Source organism: Pelodiscus sinensis, chromosome 3 (assembly GCF_049634645.1).
Source record: "Pelodiscus sinensis isolate JC-2024 chromosome 3, ASM4963464v1, whole genome shotgun sequence".
In the NCBI taxonomy this organism is placed as follows: domain Eukaryota; kingdom Metazoa; phylum Chordata; order Testudines; family Trionychidae; genus Pelodiscus; species Pelodiscus sinensis.
This window is the reverse complement of record NC_134713.1, coordinates 198,205,573-198,220,710: the sequence shown is the minus strand read 5'-3', so window position 1 is coordinate 198,220,710 and position 15,138 is coordinate 198,205,573. Positions and strand designations below refer to the sequence as shown.

Here is a 15,138-nt window from a genome sequence, read left to right as displayed (position 1 = left end):
ATTTTGCAAGTTCTGCAGGAAAGTTGTGTGACAACTTAAAATTTTCTCTGGTATCAACAATAAGGTATCTAGAAAATAAGCTGTCTGCAGCCCTTAAATTCCAACATAAGATAGAGATGGCTTAAGCAGCAACTTCCAAGTTCCTAGGAAGACATTTTACCTTTTCAATATTTCCATATAAGCAGAACAGATTGAAGACCCTCGAACAGTTCATCTTTAGCTGATGCAACCCACTGACCATGACAACTGAGCCAGAAGGGTTTCCACCATGCATGTAAGAGGAGGAAGCCTGGGGAAGTGGGTAAGCAACAAGCTCCGGAGTATCCCGAGATCCCATTCGGTACCGACTTGGTAAAGGTAACAAAGGACCATGTGATCCTACAGAAATGACAAAGATCAGGTTAAATACTCAGCATAAACCTCATTTACTTAGTGTATTAAAACTCCTCTATACAAACACTTGATTTAAAGGGAAACTATTCACTAAGAATTTTTTGTAATTTACTAAATGAACTCCTTTTTCTAGCTAAACAAAGAGTCAGATTATGCTGTTTATTCCCCCGTCCCCTCGAGGATTCTTCCTCTTTAAGAAGTTTTGATGTTGTGTGTTTCTCCCATATTGGCAATGAAAATAATGTTTCAATAAGAATGTTGGTTATTGTACTCCTAGAAAATACATACAGTGTTTGCCCCTTGGAGGACAAGCCTTACAGTCTGAATCTTGCAAGTGCATCTCATGTAAGCCTTAATGCGAAATTTGCTGGACGCAGGCATAACAGTTCACCACAAACTGCAGCATCAGAACCATAGTAGGTAGTTTCCCCTAATGCTGGGAATGTACACGCCCCCATATCGTCAAAAGCCCTACTACCTATACCAAAGGCACTATGATTTCAACAGGCTGCAGCAACATCAATGCGGGGTCGATCCATCCAGATTGAGACAACAGCTGCAAAGAAGATCACCATTCGTCTGCTAGGAGATTGCATGGATCTGTCCACCAGTGGAGGGACGTGCAAACTTTGGAAGGAGGAGACACCATCTTGGTGACTTTGTGTCTTGTGGGGCTGTACACCGACGCCAACCAATGTTGTAGGCAGCAGAAATGAAATCTGGCATGATAGACTACGTAGGTTGAAGCTGCCATATGGCCCATTAACTGTAGGCAGGTGAGTACTGTAACTGTCAGGCTGGTAACGAGTGTGGAAATGAGATCCCAGATCATTTGGAATCTTTGAGTTGGCAAGTATGCATGTATTACTGTAAGTATGCATCACGCCCCTATAAATTCTAGGCTCTGGACTGAAACAGATATGGATTTTTGTTCATTGACGATTAGTCCTAGGAAATGAGTCTGTCTGGCTATCGTCAACATGTGTTGTGCTTTGGCAAAGGAATGCCCTTTTATAAGGCAGTCATCAAGGTGGGAAAAGATTATAACCCCCTGGCATCATAAATATGCTGCTATGATTGCCAGGGTCTTTGAGAATATCCTGGGTGCCCATGAGAGGCTGAAGGGCAGCACCAGATACTGAAAATGTTCTTCACCTATTATAAAGCGAAGGAATTGTCTATGTGCCGGATGAATAGTAATGTGGAAGTACACATCCTGGAGGTTGACGGCTGTGAACCAGTCTCTGTGGTCTAAAGCCAGCAAGAGTCATCATTTTGAAACATTGTTTTCTTAAGTGCCAATTTAGGTTCCTAGAAAATACATACAGTGTTTGCCCCTTGGAGGACAAGCCTTACAGTCTGAATCTTGCAAGTGCATCTCATGTAAGCCTTAATGCGAAATTTGCTGGACGCAGGCATAACAGTTCACCACAAACTGCAGCATCAGAACCATAGTAGGTAGTTTCCCCTAATGCTGGGAATGTACACGCCCCCATATCGTCAAAAGCCCTACTACCTATACCAAAGGCACTATGATTTCAACAGGCTGCAGCAACATCAATGCGGGGTCGATCCATCCAGATTGAGACAACAGCTGCAAAGAAGATCACCATTCGTCTGCTAGGAGATTGCATGGATCTGTCCACCAGTGGAGGGACGTGCAAACTTTGGAAGGAGGAGACACCATCTTGGTGACTTTGTGTCTTGTGGGGCTGTACACCGACGCCAACCAATGTTGTAGGCAGCAGAAATGAAATCTGGCATGATAGACTACGTAGGTTGAAGCTGCCATATGGCCCATTAACTGTAGGCAGGTGAGTACTGTAACTGTCAGGCTGGTAACGAGTGTGGAAATGAGATCCCAGATCATTTGGAATCTTTGAGTTGGCAAGTATGCATGTATTACTGTAAGTATGCATCACGCCCCTATAAATTCTAGGCTCTGGACTGAAACAGATATGGATTTTTGTTCATTGACGATTAGTCCTAGGAAATGAGTCTGTCTGGCTATCGTCAACATGTGTTGTGCTTTGGCAAAGGAATGCCCTTTTATAAGGCAGTCATCAAGGTGGGAAAAGATTATAACCCCCTGGCATCATAAATATGCTGCTATGATTGCCAGGGTCTTTGAGAATATCCTGGGTGCCCATGAGAGGCTGAAGGGCAGCACCAGATACTGAAAATGTTCTTCACCTATTATAAAGCGAAGGAATTGTCTATGTGCCGGATGAATAGTAATGTGGAAGTACACATCCTGGAGGTTGACGGCTGTGAACCAGTCTCTGTGGTCTAAAGCCAGCAAGAGTCATCATTTTGAAACATTGTTTTCTTAAGTGCCAATTTAGGTTCCAAAGGTCAAGTATGGGTCTCCAGCCTCCCAACATCTTCTGTGTGAGGAAGTATCAAAAATAAAAATCCTTTTCCCTGAACTCATCCTGTACTCACTCTACTGCCCCAATAGATAGGAGGCGGTAGACCTCTTGTTTGAGCACGGTCTCATGAGAGGGGTCCCCGAAGTGAGATGGAGTGGGTGGGGGTAGTGGGAGGTAGAGACAGGAATGGTATCGCAAAGCCAGATGACAATCTCCAGAACCCAACGACTGGAGGTTATAGTTGTCCACTGATGGTAATACGGCTTCAGGTGATGGTGAAAAGTGTTACAGGGTGACCACTGTGAGAGACTGGGTGTTGCAGGGTGACCACCGTGTGCAACAGGGTGTTGCAGGGTGACCACCGTGTGCAACAGGGTGTTGCAGAGTGACCACTGTGTGCAACAGGGTGTTGCAGAGTGACCACTGTGTGCAACAGGGTGTTGCAGAGTGACCACTGTGTGCAACAGGGAGCCCTCGACGAAAGAGTCAAACCTGCTGCTTGCTCACAGGTTGAGCTGGGGCACGGTTAGTTTGTGCATGTCTTCTTTGCAGCTGTTGTCTCAATCTGGATGGATCGACCCCGCATTGATGTTGCTGCAGCCTGTTGAAATCATAGTGCCTTTGGTATAGGTAGTAGGGCTTTTGACGATATGGGGGCGTGTACATTCCCAGCATTCTGAGGGCAGTATGGGAGTCCTTACCAGAGTGGAGGACCTCATTTGTCTTTTGTGCGAAAAGCTTCTGTTTGTCCAAGGGGAGGGTCCTCCACTTTGCTTTGCAACTCTCTAGGGACTCTCGCAGACTGTAGCCAGCCATAAAGATCTTTTCATTGCTATTGCCGTTGCCATGGATCTGCCAGCAGTGTCAGCTACACGTAGGGCAATTTGGAGGCCTGTCCTATCTGACACGTAGCCTTTCTGCACTATGGATTTGAAGATCGGGTGCTTTGAGTCAGGGAGGTGGTCCATTAGCACTGTCAGCTTAGTATAACTGTGGAAATCATGATTCAACAATAATGCTGCATAACTGGCAATGTGCAGCAAAAGGGTGGCCGAGGAGTATACTTTCCTTCCGAAAAGGTCCAGCCTTTTGTTGTCCTTGTTGGAAACAGTGCCTTTATACTGGGGGGCTCTTGAGCACTGTTGGGCGGCATCCACCACTAGAGAGTTTGGTTGAATAATAGAGGCTGGTTGAATAAGAAGTCCAATCCCTTTGATGGTTTCAAATATTTCTTGTCTGCTCTTTTACTCGTAGGGGGAGCAGAGGTGGGAGTTTGCCAAATGCCTTCCGCATCCTCCATAATAGCATCATCGACAGGGAGCACTATTTTGGCATGCTGTGTAGGCTGAAGATTTTTTAGGAGACGATATTGTTTATCCTTCACCTCGGCCAATTGAACTTCTTGACTTGCCGCTATCCTTTTAAACAGTTCTTGAAACTGTTTGGTGTTGTCGGGGGAGACACGTCCCCCGGAATCACAGGCTTGTCCATCGACGTGTCGGGCTGCTCCTCGTCAGTGTTCGACAATTGCCCCTCCTCTGGCTCCAATTGTTGCAATTGAGGGGGCAGCATGTGTGATGGCAGCAGAGCCAAGGAGTGCTCACTCTCAGTTACGGGCATTGGAGTGCACGGGCATAAGAGATCTGCAGTAGCAAGGGAAACACCTTCTGGAGCAGGGGTGTGAAGTGCGTTCCCTGTGACTAATAGTAGTGGCCAGGTGAGGAGTGTCTAGAGGAGTACATGTGTGCGTAGTGTCTTCCATATTCTGTATGAGGTGATCACAGAAGTGAATGAATGTAGCATACAGAGGCCTTAGAGGAACGGGGTGGCGAGATTGAGATATGTCTGTTGCGGTGCTGAGCTTCCATATACAGTGCCGATATGTATGGTGGTGGTGGTGATCTGTAGTGCTGGGAATGAGAATGCCCAAACTTCACAGGAGCACCAATGTGCGGTACCGGTGATCTTGGTGCCGGTGGAGATAGGGATGGTGCCAGGGAAAAAGGTTGGAAAGGGCGACAGAGGAGTAGGGCTCCTGTGCCTACCCAATTCTGCAGCAGGCTCTTAGTGCTGTGGGGTTTTCTCGGCACTTCTGGTGCCATGTCCTGCTGCGGCACCGGTGGTCTGGGGGGGCGCCGATTGCACCATTGCCGTGACTGCTGCTGACGGCTTGGGTGTCAGTGCCATCATAGGCCTCAGTACTGTCGGTGCTGTATCCAACGTTTTCTTTGGCTTTGCAGCCAGAGCCACCCGTGAGTGTGAGGAGGCGATGCAGGACGTGCTGTGCTTCTCCCCCATGCTCACTGGGCTAATGGGGCTGGAGGCAAGGAATGCACCGGCAAGACCCTTTTCTTTTTAAGCGGAGCCATTCCAGGAGAGGACACCCTATGCTTCTGGGACGATGAAGTATCCAAAATCGAAGGGGCGAGGCGTCTGAGGGCTGGAGCGCCTTGTCATAGAGAATCATGCGTAGATGCATTTCTCTGTCGTGCCTCACTCTGGCTGTTAGTTTTGAGCAATGGGCACACCTTTGAGGCGTATGAGCCTCGCCCAGGCATCAAATGCATGAGGAATGGCCATCAGAGGCTGGCATTGCCTCACAGCAAAAGTCACATTTTTTGAAACCAGGGAGTCCCGGCATTGTTAGAAGATGTCTTGTCTCCATTGGATTCTTTCCTCTTTTTGAGCAGCTTAAGGCCAGAGAAAGAACCGAAGGGTTTTTTTGAAAACTACAACTAGAACTACTAACGACTACAGCTAATAACTACTAATATATACAATTTTTTTTTCATTTTCTGACTAGGCAATGAGACGAGGAGAGCTCTATCTGCGACCCACGGGCAGTTGAGAGGAACTGGTGGGAGCTGGATAGCGTGCATGAGGCAAAAGGCATGAACGGCGCAAGATGCGCATTGCACATGCGCGATCTGGCAGACTATGGCTGCTGAAAATCTCTGAGCTACGGTGCCAGGACGGGGCCTGACTCTACAGTGGAGCATCCACGGGGACACTACCCAAAGAAGAATACAGCTTTGTGCATTCAAAGGCCCTACAACCATTGCTTCATCCCAAAACTGCATCATCATGCGACCCCCACCAGTCAGTGGCTGTTTCTTGTTGCTTCTGGGCACATCTCATCATCTGCAGCTGCTCCGTAATGCCAATCATGTTGAACTGGCTCTTGCTATGTTCCACAGCAACTTGTCTTCTGTGCACCTGTCCTGTTCTCTGCCGATTTCAGATTCTTCTTGTGGCTCTGCAAATACTAGGGAATTGTGAATCCTGTGCTTGCAGTGCTCCTGACAAAGTGCTGAGTTCCGCAGGCTCCATGCTTCTGTCCAATATGGTGGACAGCGAGGAGGGCCACAGATTCATGGGATTTTTTTGAAAAAAGTTGTGAAAAATCAGGGACAGATGACATCATGAGAGAGTTGCAGGCTGGGAAGTTGAGCCCTTACTCCATGTCATACCAGCTGACATATTTCTCCCCACCATGCATTGCTAAAAGTTCTGAAAGTCAGCATGCTAGAGGGCGGTGAGCTGCACAATGGAATACCAACCCATGGTGCGTTGCATTGTGCAATGCCACAAGCACTTCTAGTGAGTAAGTGTAGCAATGCAAAGACACAAGTTTGCCTGCACACAAGCAATGTACTATTGTGGCTTTATAAAAAGCTTGTAATGTAAATGTGACCTAAGTCTGAACAGTTTAGTTTTATCCCAGGCAGCAGATGTGATACAAGGAGTCTACCTTGTAGCGTGGCCCACCAAGGGCATGTCTAAACTACATTCCTCTTCCGAAAGAGGAATGTAAAGAGCCAAATCGAAAATTCAAATGAAGCACGGATTTACAAATCTTGCACTTTCAAAAAAGGGTTTTTCTCCTGGGAAAAAAAATGAGGCGTACGGGTTCTTTCGAAAAAGGGGTTTTTCCACCCAAAAGAACCCCATCTTGAGTGCAGTTTCTTTTTCAAAAAAAGCGCCCTCGCATGATTATGCAAATGAAGCACAAGATTTGTAAATCTGCGCTTCATTTGAATTTTAGATCGGGCTCATTTACATTCCTTTTTCAGAAGAGTATTGTAGTTTAGACATAGCCCAAGAGCAGCAATCAAAGGAACAAAAGGTCCAAAAATCACATATGAACTTAGCATAAAAGGGACTTTATTTTCCAAGGGTGGGAATTTTCTTCAAGAGGAAAAAGGGGACTCAGCTAAGTTGGGTGGCCATATTTATGTCCCTTCTTGTCACACCCTACCAGTGAAGAGCAAATGCAATTAGTGGGAATTCAAGGCTTGAAGGTCAATGGAAGAAAATAAAATTAACCTATAATGTACTGTACAATACAGCTGCAAAGGAAAAATCAATACAAAACCACAATGACTTCTGGGAATTAAGATGACCAAAAAATAAATAAAAGCTTAACTTGCTGAAATCCTATCAAGATCTCTGCCTTCAGACCACTAAAGATGATGAAGCTTGACCACATAAGCTTGCATACAGAATAGTTAATTCCCTTATAGAATGGAGGTCATTTGCTGACAATTTTTTAACAGCATCAGCAAGAATGCCAAAGCTCTTTCCCCCTTACCCCAAGTATTAATAACATACTACCAACTGCAGACAAATAAGAACAAGATGGATTATTAGAAGCAGGGGCGGATATAGGGCAGGGCGAACGGGGCGGCCGCCCCGGACCCCGCGCTTCAAAGAGCCCTGTGCATGCGCCATGGCGCGCTGTGCATGTGCACGGCGTCACTGTGCATGCACCGTGGCAAAGGGGGGGCCCCGCGGAATTATGCTGCCCGGGGCCCCACAAAACGGTCATCTGCCCCTGATTAGAAGGGAAACAAAAACTAACTGCTTTGAATGCCAAGTTTGAAAAAGTGACAAACATTTTCCTGCAACCATTTCATGTAACAAACATTTATATAGATATCACTTATTAAACTGCACTGTAATAATCTTGGTGAAGATCATCATAGTCCAGGGTGGTGGCAATTTAGAGGATATTATCCAAAGGAATACATTTGAACTGGGAAGAAAAAAAAACCCAAATCAAAAGCAACAAAACAATACAGGTTTCATAAGCATCATGGATTGACATTAGCACCCGTGCAACAGCAATACTGACAAACTGCAGAAGCTTAGAGAAGCCTCAGATTATGCAGATAGTATTTCAAGTGTCACCTATACATATCTAACATTCCACCACAGAAAAAACAAAATGAAAAGCCACGAACCACCTGCAACCCTACAGAACTTACCATAGCCATCATGTCTAAATGATGAAGGGTGTTCTCCCAAAATGGCTTGCCTCTGGCGGCCCTTCCCTCTGTCTAATATACAGGGAAAAAGCAGTTTTAAAAAACCAACAGGTATAGCTAGCTCTCAAATTAAGATATTAGTTTCATTTAATAAGGGGGGAAAAAGTAATTTGATTGAAGGTTAACTTAAAAAAATTACGCATTCAAATCAGTTTTTAAACATAAGCTGTCATCAGAACACACCAAAATTAAGACGACATTATCTGCATAGCAAATTCCACTTGAGGTTTGTTTTTTTGGGGGGGCAAAGAGAAAGTACAGACACTAAATTTATGGGAATACTTGAACATTTTCCTAAACTGCCATTTCGCAATACTACAGGTAACCTGTCAGAGTAGGATTTACCTATGCATGTCTAAAAACAAGTTTTAAATACAGTACTTTTGAAAGACAGTACCTGAATCCTACTATTAGCTTCAACAGCAACACATTTTCAAAGTGGGCTTCTTTCAAGAAGTTTCAGCATAAGCCAACAACAACCTGTATTACATGGTTTCACAATCAGTAAACAGAGAGCATTACATATGTGTACTCTATATTTACACGAACACCTACTGACTTGGAGTGCTGAAAGGATTGTACATTAACATTATTCAAGCTGCATCACAGGTTATAGTTCAATTGCTGTAAAATGTCAGAATAATTCACTTCAACAATGGACAGTCCTTTGAGCAAACCTGTTTTATATAACAATGCAAAGTTAAGCAAGGGATCAACATTACTGGATGGAAACAGTGAACCACTTTCAAAAGGGTCATTTCTAGTTACTGACTGCTGCATACTGAAAAAATGTGAACTCCAAAGTTCTCTTTTGGTAAGCAGGAGTTCATTGTAAAGAGCATTACTCACTGCATTTTGTTCTGGAAGTGTTGTATTCAAAGATGTGGTGAATGTTTAAGTTTGCTATAATTATTATAATACTTGAATATGATTGATGGAAATTGACTCTCCAACCCACTACAACAAACATTTTCCCCTAAGTAATTTGAACCGCTAAGCTAAGCTTAAACTCTATGACAGCATACAATGGGAGATGAGAAATTATGCGGTTTTTGTAGTAAGATGGAGGGCCTGAAACAAAAGCCCATGTAGCACAGGCCTGGTTTGGGGCCTGAGGCCTAAAAATGGACAAAACGTGACTAATATAAAACAAAGCTAAGCTGCAAGCAAGAGGCAGGCCCCTGCGCACAGAACTTGGCACAAAGAGGACTGAGTGTGCAAAACACTAATTGGCAATAGGTCCAGATGTAGAACAGTAACTGGTACTGGTCATAAGTTGAAAGCACATGTCAAAAGGATGGTACCGTCAGCTCGTTAAAAAGACCTTGCTGCCCATACCCACCACAGATACCGACCCAGATTCAAGAAAGGATCTAAAATGATGGCATGGTGGACAGAGATGTCCTAATTCAGTGTTTCTCAAACTGTGCTCTGCGGAGCCACAGGGCTCCTTGAGACATCTCCAGGGGCTCCGCGAGGTCGACAAACTGGAAACATCGATAGGTACAACACACACAATCAGTGGATCGCTGGAGCTCCGCATACATTTTTACACATGTAAAGGGCTCCGGAAACAAAAAAATTTGAGAACCACTGTTCTAATTGAACCACGAGGTGCAGGGTGGTATCTAAGTAGCATCAGAGGGTAGTAACCTGACATGTCAGAAGGGATGTGTATCTTGTTTGACCTCCCACTGACTGAGCTGAGACCATTGTTATGGGTACCTATGAGTCTGCTGACAACTATTACTGTACTTCGCTGAACAATAAACCTGATTTGGCACCTTCGATCCTTATCTGATTTGAGGCCTTTGGGAGCTCTCTCGGGCTACATCTACACTGTAGCCTTCTTGCAGAAAAGCTTATGCAAATGAAATGCGGCGTGGCAAATTGCCATGCTTCATTTGCATAACTAATTAGCAGCCGCTTTTGAGCAAGAGGCTTTTGTGCAAAAAGGAGCTGTATAGACAGCTTCTTTTTGCACAAAACCCCCCTCTTGCACAAGAGCCTGAGGAAGAATGGCTCTTGCACAAGAGGGTTTTTTGCACAAAAAGGAGCGGTCTACACAGCTCCTTTTTGCGCAAAAGCGGCTGCTAATTAATTACTCAAATGAAGCGTGGCGATATTCCATGCCATGCTTCATTTGCATCAGCTTTTCCGCAAGAAGGCTACAGTGCAGACATAGCCTCATGGTCTGCCGTGCTGACTAATTGCACAGGTCAACATGACACACATCACTGAGCACACACAGACGCAGCCTTCTGGCTCTCATCACTTACGGAGCAGGGAAACCATGACAGGAAATCCTAATCTACTACACTGGTGACCCTACTACAGTTTCCACCTAAAATGTTGAGGATAGTTCTTGAGCCAGAGAGTTTAACTGGTCCCAGGGCTAGCTGTGAACGTTCTAACTTTAATAGAGGGAATGCCTATGAAGCACTGGTTTCATAGCAAATGGCACATGCAAAAAAGGTCAGTCCTCTAATGACCAGAAGGAGAAGAGGCCTCTCCTCAGCCAGTTCCTCACACAGCTACCCGATGACAACATACATGCAATCCAAGAACATATTCCTCTCATAGCTGCAGGGATTCCTTAGGAAGCCTGCACAGGGGAAGAATGCTTTTGGAGGAAAAAAAAGAACTTGTGACCATTCATAACCAGAAAGGGTATTTTTAATAACAGAAGCAGGAAAATGCTCTGTCCCATAAAATGAATGGACATGAAGCGGAATCCTGGCTCCACTGAAAACAGTCAAAACGCTCATTGACTTCAGTGGGACCAGGATTTCAACAATGGCCTCAATGCTGTTTAGATGGAACTGTAGAAGAAACTGAAAGGCAAGCAAGCTAGCTTTGAAACAATTGTCTAGATCTTCTGAGAGTTTCGGAAGAGACTGGGGGTACTTCACCCTACAAGAGAACCAAGAAATAAATCAGGGTGGGCTATAATGTTTGGTGGGGGGCACTCCAAGGTTTTGGAAAGTGGTCAAGGACTACACTTTTCTGTGGAGGGTATGAGGGGTCTAGGTTGGGTGCAGAAGGGTGCGTGGGGTAAGGGACTGGGGCGCAAGAGACACTGTGGAGTCAGAGGGTGTTTGGGTGGAGGAGGGGAGTTGGGACCTGGATCAGGGATTGAAGTGTAGGGTGAGGGAGGGAGTGTGGGTGCAGGAAAGGGTTCTGGCCCGGAGGAGGGGCTTACGAGGGGGGTACAGTGTCTGGGAGGGAACGGTCACCCGGGATAGGGGTGCAGAGGGTTTGGATGGTGACCTGGGGAAGGGAGTTGAGGCAGGAAGGGTTGGAGGGCCAGACGCAGGCGCTGTCTGGGAGGAGTTTATGTGTCTCCTGGCGAGCAGGCTGCAGCACCCCCAAGGCAGGCTGGGCTCCCTGCCTGAAAGTATAGTCTGCTCTCTCCATGTGGCTCTCAACTTTGCATGGGGGAAAGAGGCCTGCACTGCCCCAGTCTCTCAAGCCAATCTCTCAGCTCCGATTTGCTGGCTGTTTCCAGTCAATCGAAGCTGACAGATTAGCTGAGGTCATTTCCTATTGGCCAACTGTGTCTGGTCAACAGGAGCTGAGGACAGGCCTGGGAGATCGCACAAAGCCTCCCTCTGCCTGTGGAGCAGGGAGACCCAGGGACTGTGTTTTAAACTGCAGCAGCTGTGTAGCTGTGTGTGCTTGAAGTTCCTGGCAGGGTGGTCCGCAGGCCAGATCCAGCCCTGGGGCCGTATTCTGCCCAGCCCTGAAATAAATGCTGTCTCTTGAGGACTTAGCTGGGGAGTACAGTGGTAAGCCAAGCCACAGAATGAAGTTTCCTGGGGATAAGATCTTATTTGCTGATGCCAGAATCTTGCAGTCTGGGTTGATCAAGTTCAAAGATCAGAACTTTGGGAAGGTGAAAAGCCTGCAGAGTGCATGCTGAACAGTTAGCACATTACATGAAGTATGGAGAAGTAGTAGTGGGAATTGCCAGGGTTACTTTAACAAAATTACTGATTATGGTAAGTAATTGTTCTACATGCCTGCTTCACTGGATAAAAACTGCTCAGGGAGGTATAGTTCATCTATTTATGCACTCCCCTATCTAGTGTCTGGATTGAGCGGTGTGTGTTACAGAAAGAGGAAAATAATGCTACAAAAGGACTGAAGGATAGTACAGATCTTCCCCTCTTACACAGCAGGAAGGGATGTAGTGTCAACATGTAGACGACAAAGATATTCAAGCCACTGAACTGTTTAAAAAAGGGCAAGAACAGATTTGCCAGTTTTTAGGCAGAAGTTATGCTGGTGAGAAGCTTCTCATCCCCCACTGTTATTTGCTGGAGGAGCCCTTAGTCCATACAGTAGTGTCTGTTTGTAACCTAATTAATTACATAAAGATTATCCAATTTGAAACTAGATGCCATAAACATCAGCCAGAATACAAATTGCAATGGTTAAGAAACTGACAATCCACTTAATTTTGTAGTTTTTTCATTCCTTTCAGTTTCTTTGCTGTCAGCTTCTAAACATTTTTTCTCAATTTTCATTTTCTTTAATACTTCCTGACTACTTACAAGCAAGTTTCTGAATTATGGTTCAAATATTGAAATTCTAACATCAACCAATACAGTAGCTCCCTTGTTAACTTTTTACAAGAACTTCATTTTGAAAATCCAAAACCTGCATTTTAATTATACAACAGTTTTACAAGCCAAACCACTATTGGTAACACCCAACATTTCTACAAAAATATAAGTTTGAGAGTGCACCTCATCAGATACAAGTCAAAGCCCTTCTTTCCATATTTAAGACTTTGAAGATACTCTACCTTGGTTAGACATGTTATGTTTCCACCTTCATGTTACGTACTCCTAGATTTCTAAAGATTACATTATAGAAAAACTATTATTGAATACAAGTCACTGAACACTGCACTGAACAGTTACAAACAGAAAATATTTTAAATACTTTACAGAAGTCAGGCTACATAGCAATTTGTCTTTTACATTTTGAGTCATATTTTCACTATTAAGCAGTAAGTTCTGACTAATTTTCACACTTAGGAACCTAAGAGACAAGATACATGTGCATCAAGTGTGCACTTCCTTGCTTCAAATACTTAAATTTAATTAACTCAAGGGGACTTGTTTAATATTGTACTATTAATCCCAGTTAACTACAGATAAATGTAATCCTTCAGTTTACTTACTATGAGACAATTACACCGTAAAGACTAACTACAGTTATCTTAAATACACGAAGGAATAAGATAAGTATTACAACAATGTAGACGAGATCAACAGGAAGTCTGGGATTCATCATTTTACGGAGGTTCTTAAATGTTGCAATTGTAATTAAGGGAAAGACCACCAATATACATAAACTTGAACAGAATGGGTACAGTCTATCATGATATTCATCCCATGCAAATCTGAAGTACTTTAAGTGTCCTCCTTTAAAAACTTGTGGTGGTGGTGCATGCAGTATGCAGACAAGGTGAATTGCAAGTCTGAGTTTTTTCAGAGGGCTTTTTGCTGATGCCGATGCAGTGCATGATGAAGTGTAGAGTCAGCCTGCTGGAGTCCTCTATCCTTCTTAATGCCTTGTCCAACAAAGGGGGAAAAGTCCTTTCCATAGAGAAGCAGTGTGCAAGTTTGTAGTTTGTAAGGAATCAGTTTCCTCTCCTCCAAAGAGAGAGAGCTGCTTGGAGAAATGCAAGTCCTTATGCTGCGAACATGCTTGCATGTGTGGGCTCCTTGTTGAACTAAATAGCTCATTGTACACCAGTAGGGGGCACTAATGTTCAATGTTACATTTTCCTGGATTACATGTTGGCCTTTGCAAGACAAACTTTCATCAGCAACAGCTTGATGGAAATGACTGTTGCATTACACAAACTAACCATGTATAAAGTAGTGTCATTAGTATAAGCAAACACATCTATAACATATAAAAAACCTACCTCGTCTGCCCAGATATGGTTTAGTGTAGTCCCAACTATCATTGTCGTTTCTAATGACATTAAGTCGAGTTGGCTGTTAAAATTTAAACACAGGGTAAGTCTTGAACTTATGCACTTCATCAGTAAAACAGTTAATAGAGAAGATCAGAGCATTACCCTTGCATATTCAATTTTTAGTGTACAGCATCCTGCATATATATCTGCTCCATTGAGTGCCGCTTTAGCCTTCTGAGCACAGAGAACTGATTCAAACGTCAATATTGTTAAGGATTTTCTTTGTTTTTCCAAAATAATGGTGCAATCCACATTTTAAAGCAGCCTGCAGTTACTTGGTTAGCAATCAATGACACATTTAAACAAGCACACTAAACTGCTGAAAAGCACTGGCAGTCCAAGTTCTCAGCTGCAGCCTGTGCTACCTTCCTTTGAAGTGTATGCAGTCCAGGTTGAGCTGTCTGATGATTCAAGAACAAACTCATTCTGCTTACAGTCTATGCAGGTTCAGGGAAAGCCCTAGTTTATTCACAGGTCTCTCCTGTGCTAAGAGCTTATCCTGCTTCGAAATAATGGGCACCCTACAGCTTACAATGAAACAGAAGTGGCCATTCAACTGATTGTAAGAGCTTGTCTACATGAACACTGAGTTTATGGCAACCTATGATGTAAATGTATCTTGCTGCACACTATTGCGTGTGAACCCTGCTTATGCACCTCCACCATTTGTTAATGCACGTCAGCTGGGTTCATAGACACTGTGACAAGCTATTACATTCACATCCCAGCTTTCTACAAACTAAATGTTTGTGCAGACAAGCATGAAGTTACCAACAAATTTGGTGCATGACTGTGCCATGATAAGCAAGGACAAAGTTCAAACTAAATCCTTGAACAAGAAGGTCAGAATTGATGTCTCCCCATACTACTACTAAAACCAGGGGTGGAAGGTTAGGTCAGGACAGACTTGAACTATCACCCTAGCATGGAAGGGACGAGGATCTAGAAAGGGAGAGACTTGAGTAGTTATTTCCAAAAGAAATTCTATCACTGAACCAAGGAAAAGAAGTTTGAGAAAGACTTGTGTTAAACAACATGTTAGTTAAAT

General features: G+C 44.2%; 1 protein-coding gene across 1 annotated transcript in view; it reads right to left on the bottom strand.

Moving 5' to 3' along the window:
• Positions 1 to 15,138, bottom strand: part of HNRNPLL (heterogeneous nuclear ribonucleoprotein L like) — a 45,141-nt gene that overhangs the window by 12,425 nt on the left and 17,578 nt on the right. Inside the window, exons 5-8 of the mRNA XM_075925834.1 lie at positions 14,193 to 14,289; positions 14,037 to 14,109; positions 8,033 to 8,104; positions 161 to 378 (exon numbers count right to left, since the gene is read on the bottom strand). Coding sequence (XP_075781949.1) covers positions 161 to 378; positions 8,033 to 8,104; positions 14,037 to 14,109; positions 14,193 to 14,289 — 460 coding nt within the window. The remainder of the gene's footprint in view (positions 1 to 160; positions 379 to 8,032; positions 8,105 to 14,036; positions 14,110 to 14,192; positions 14,290 to 15,138) is intronic.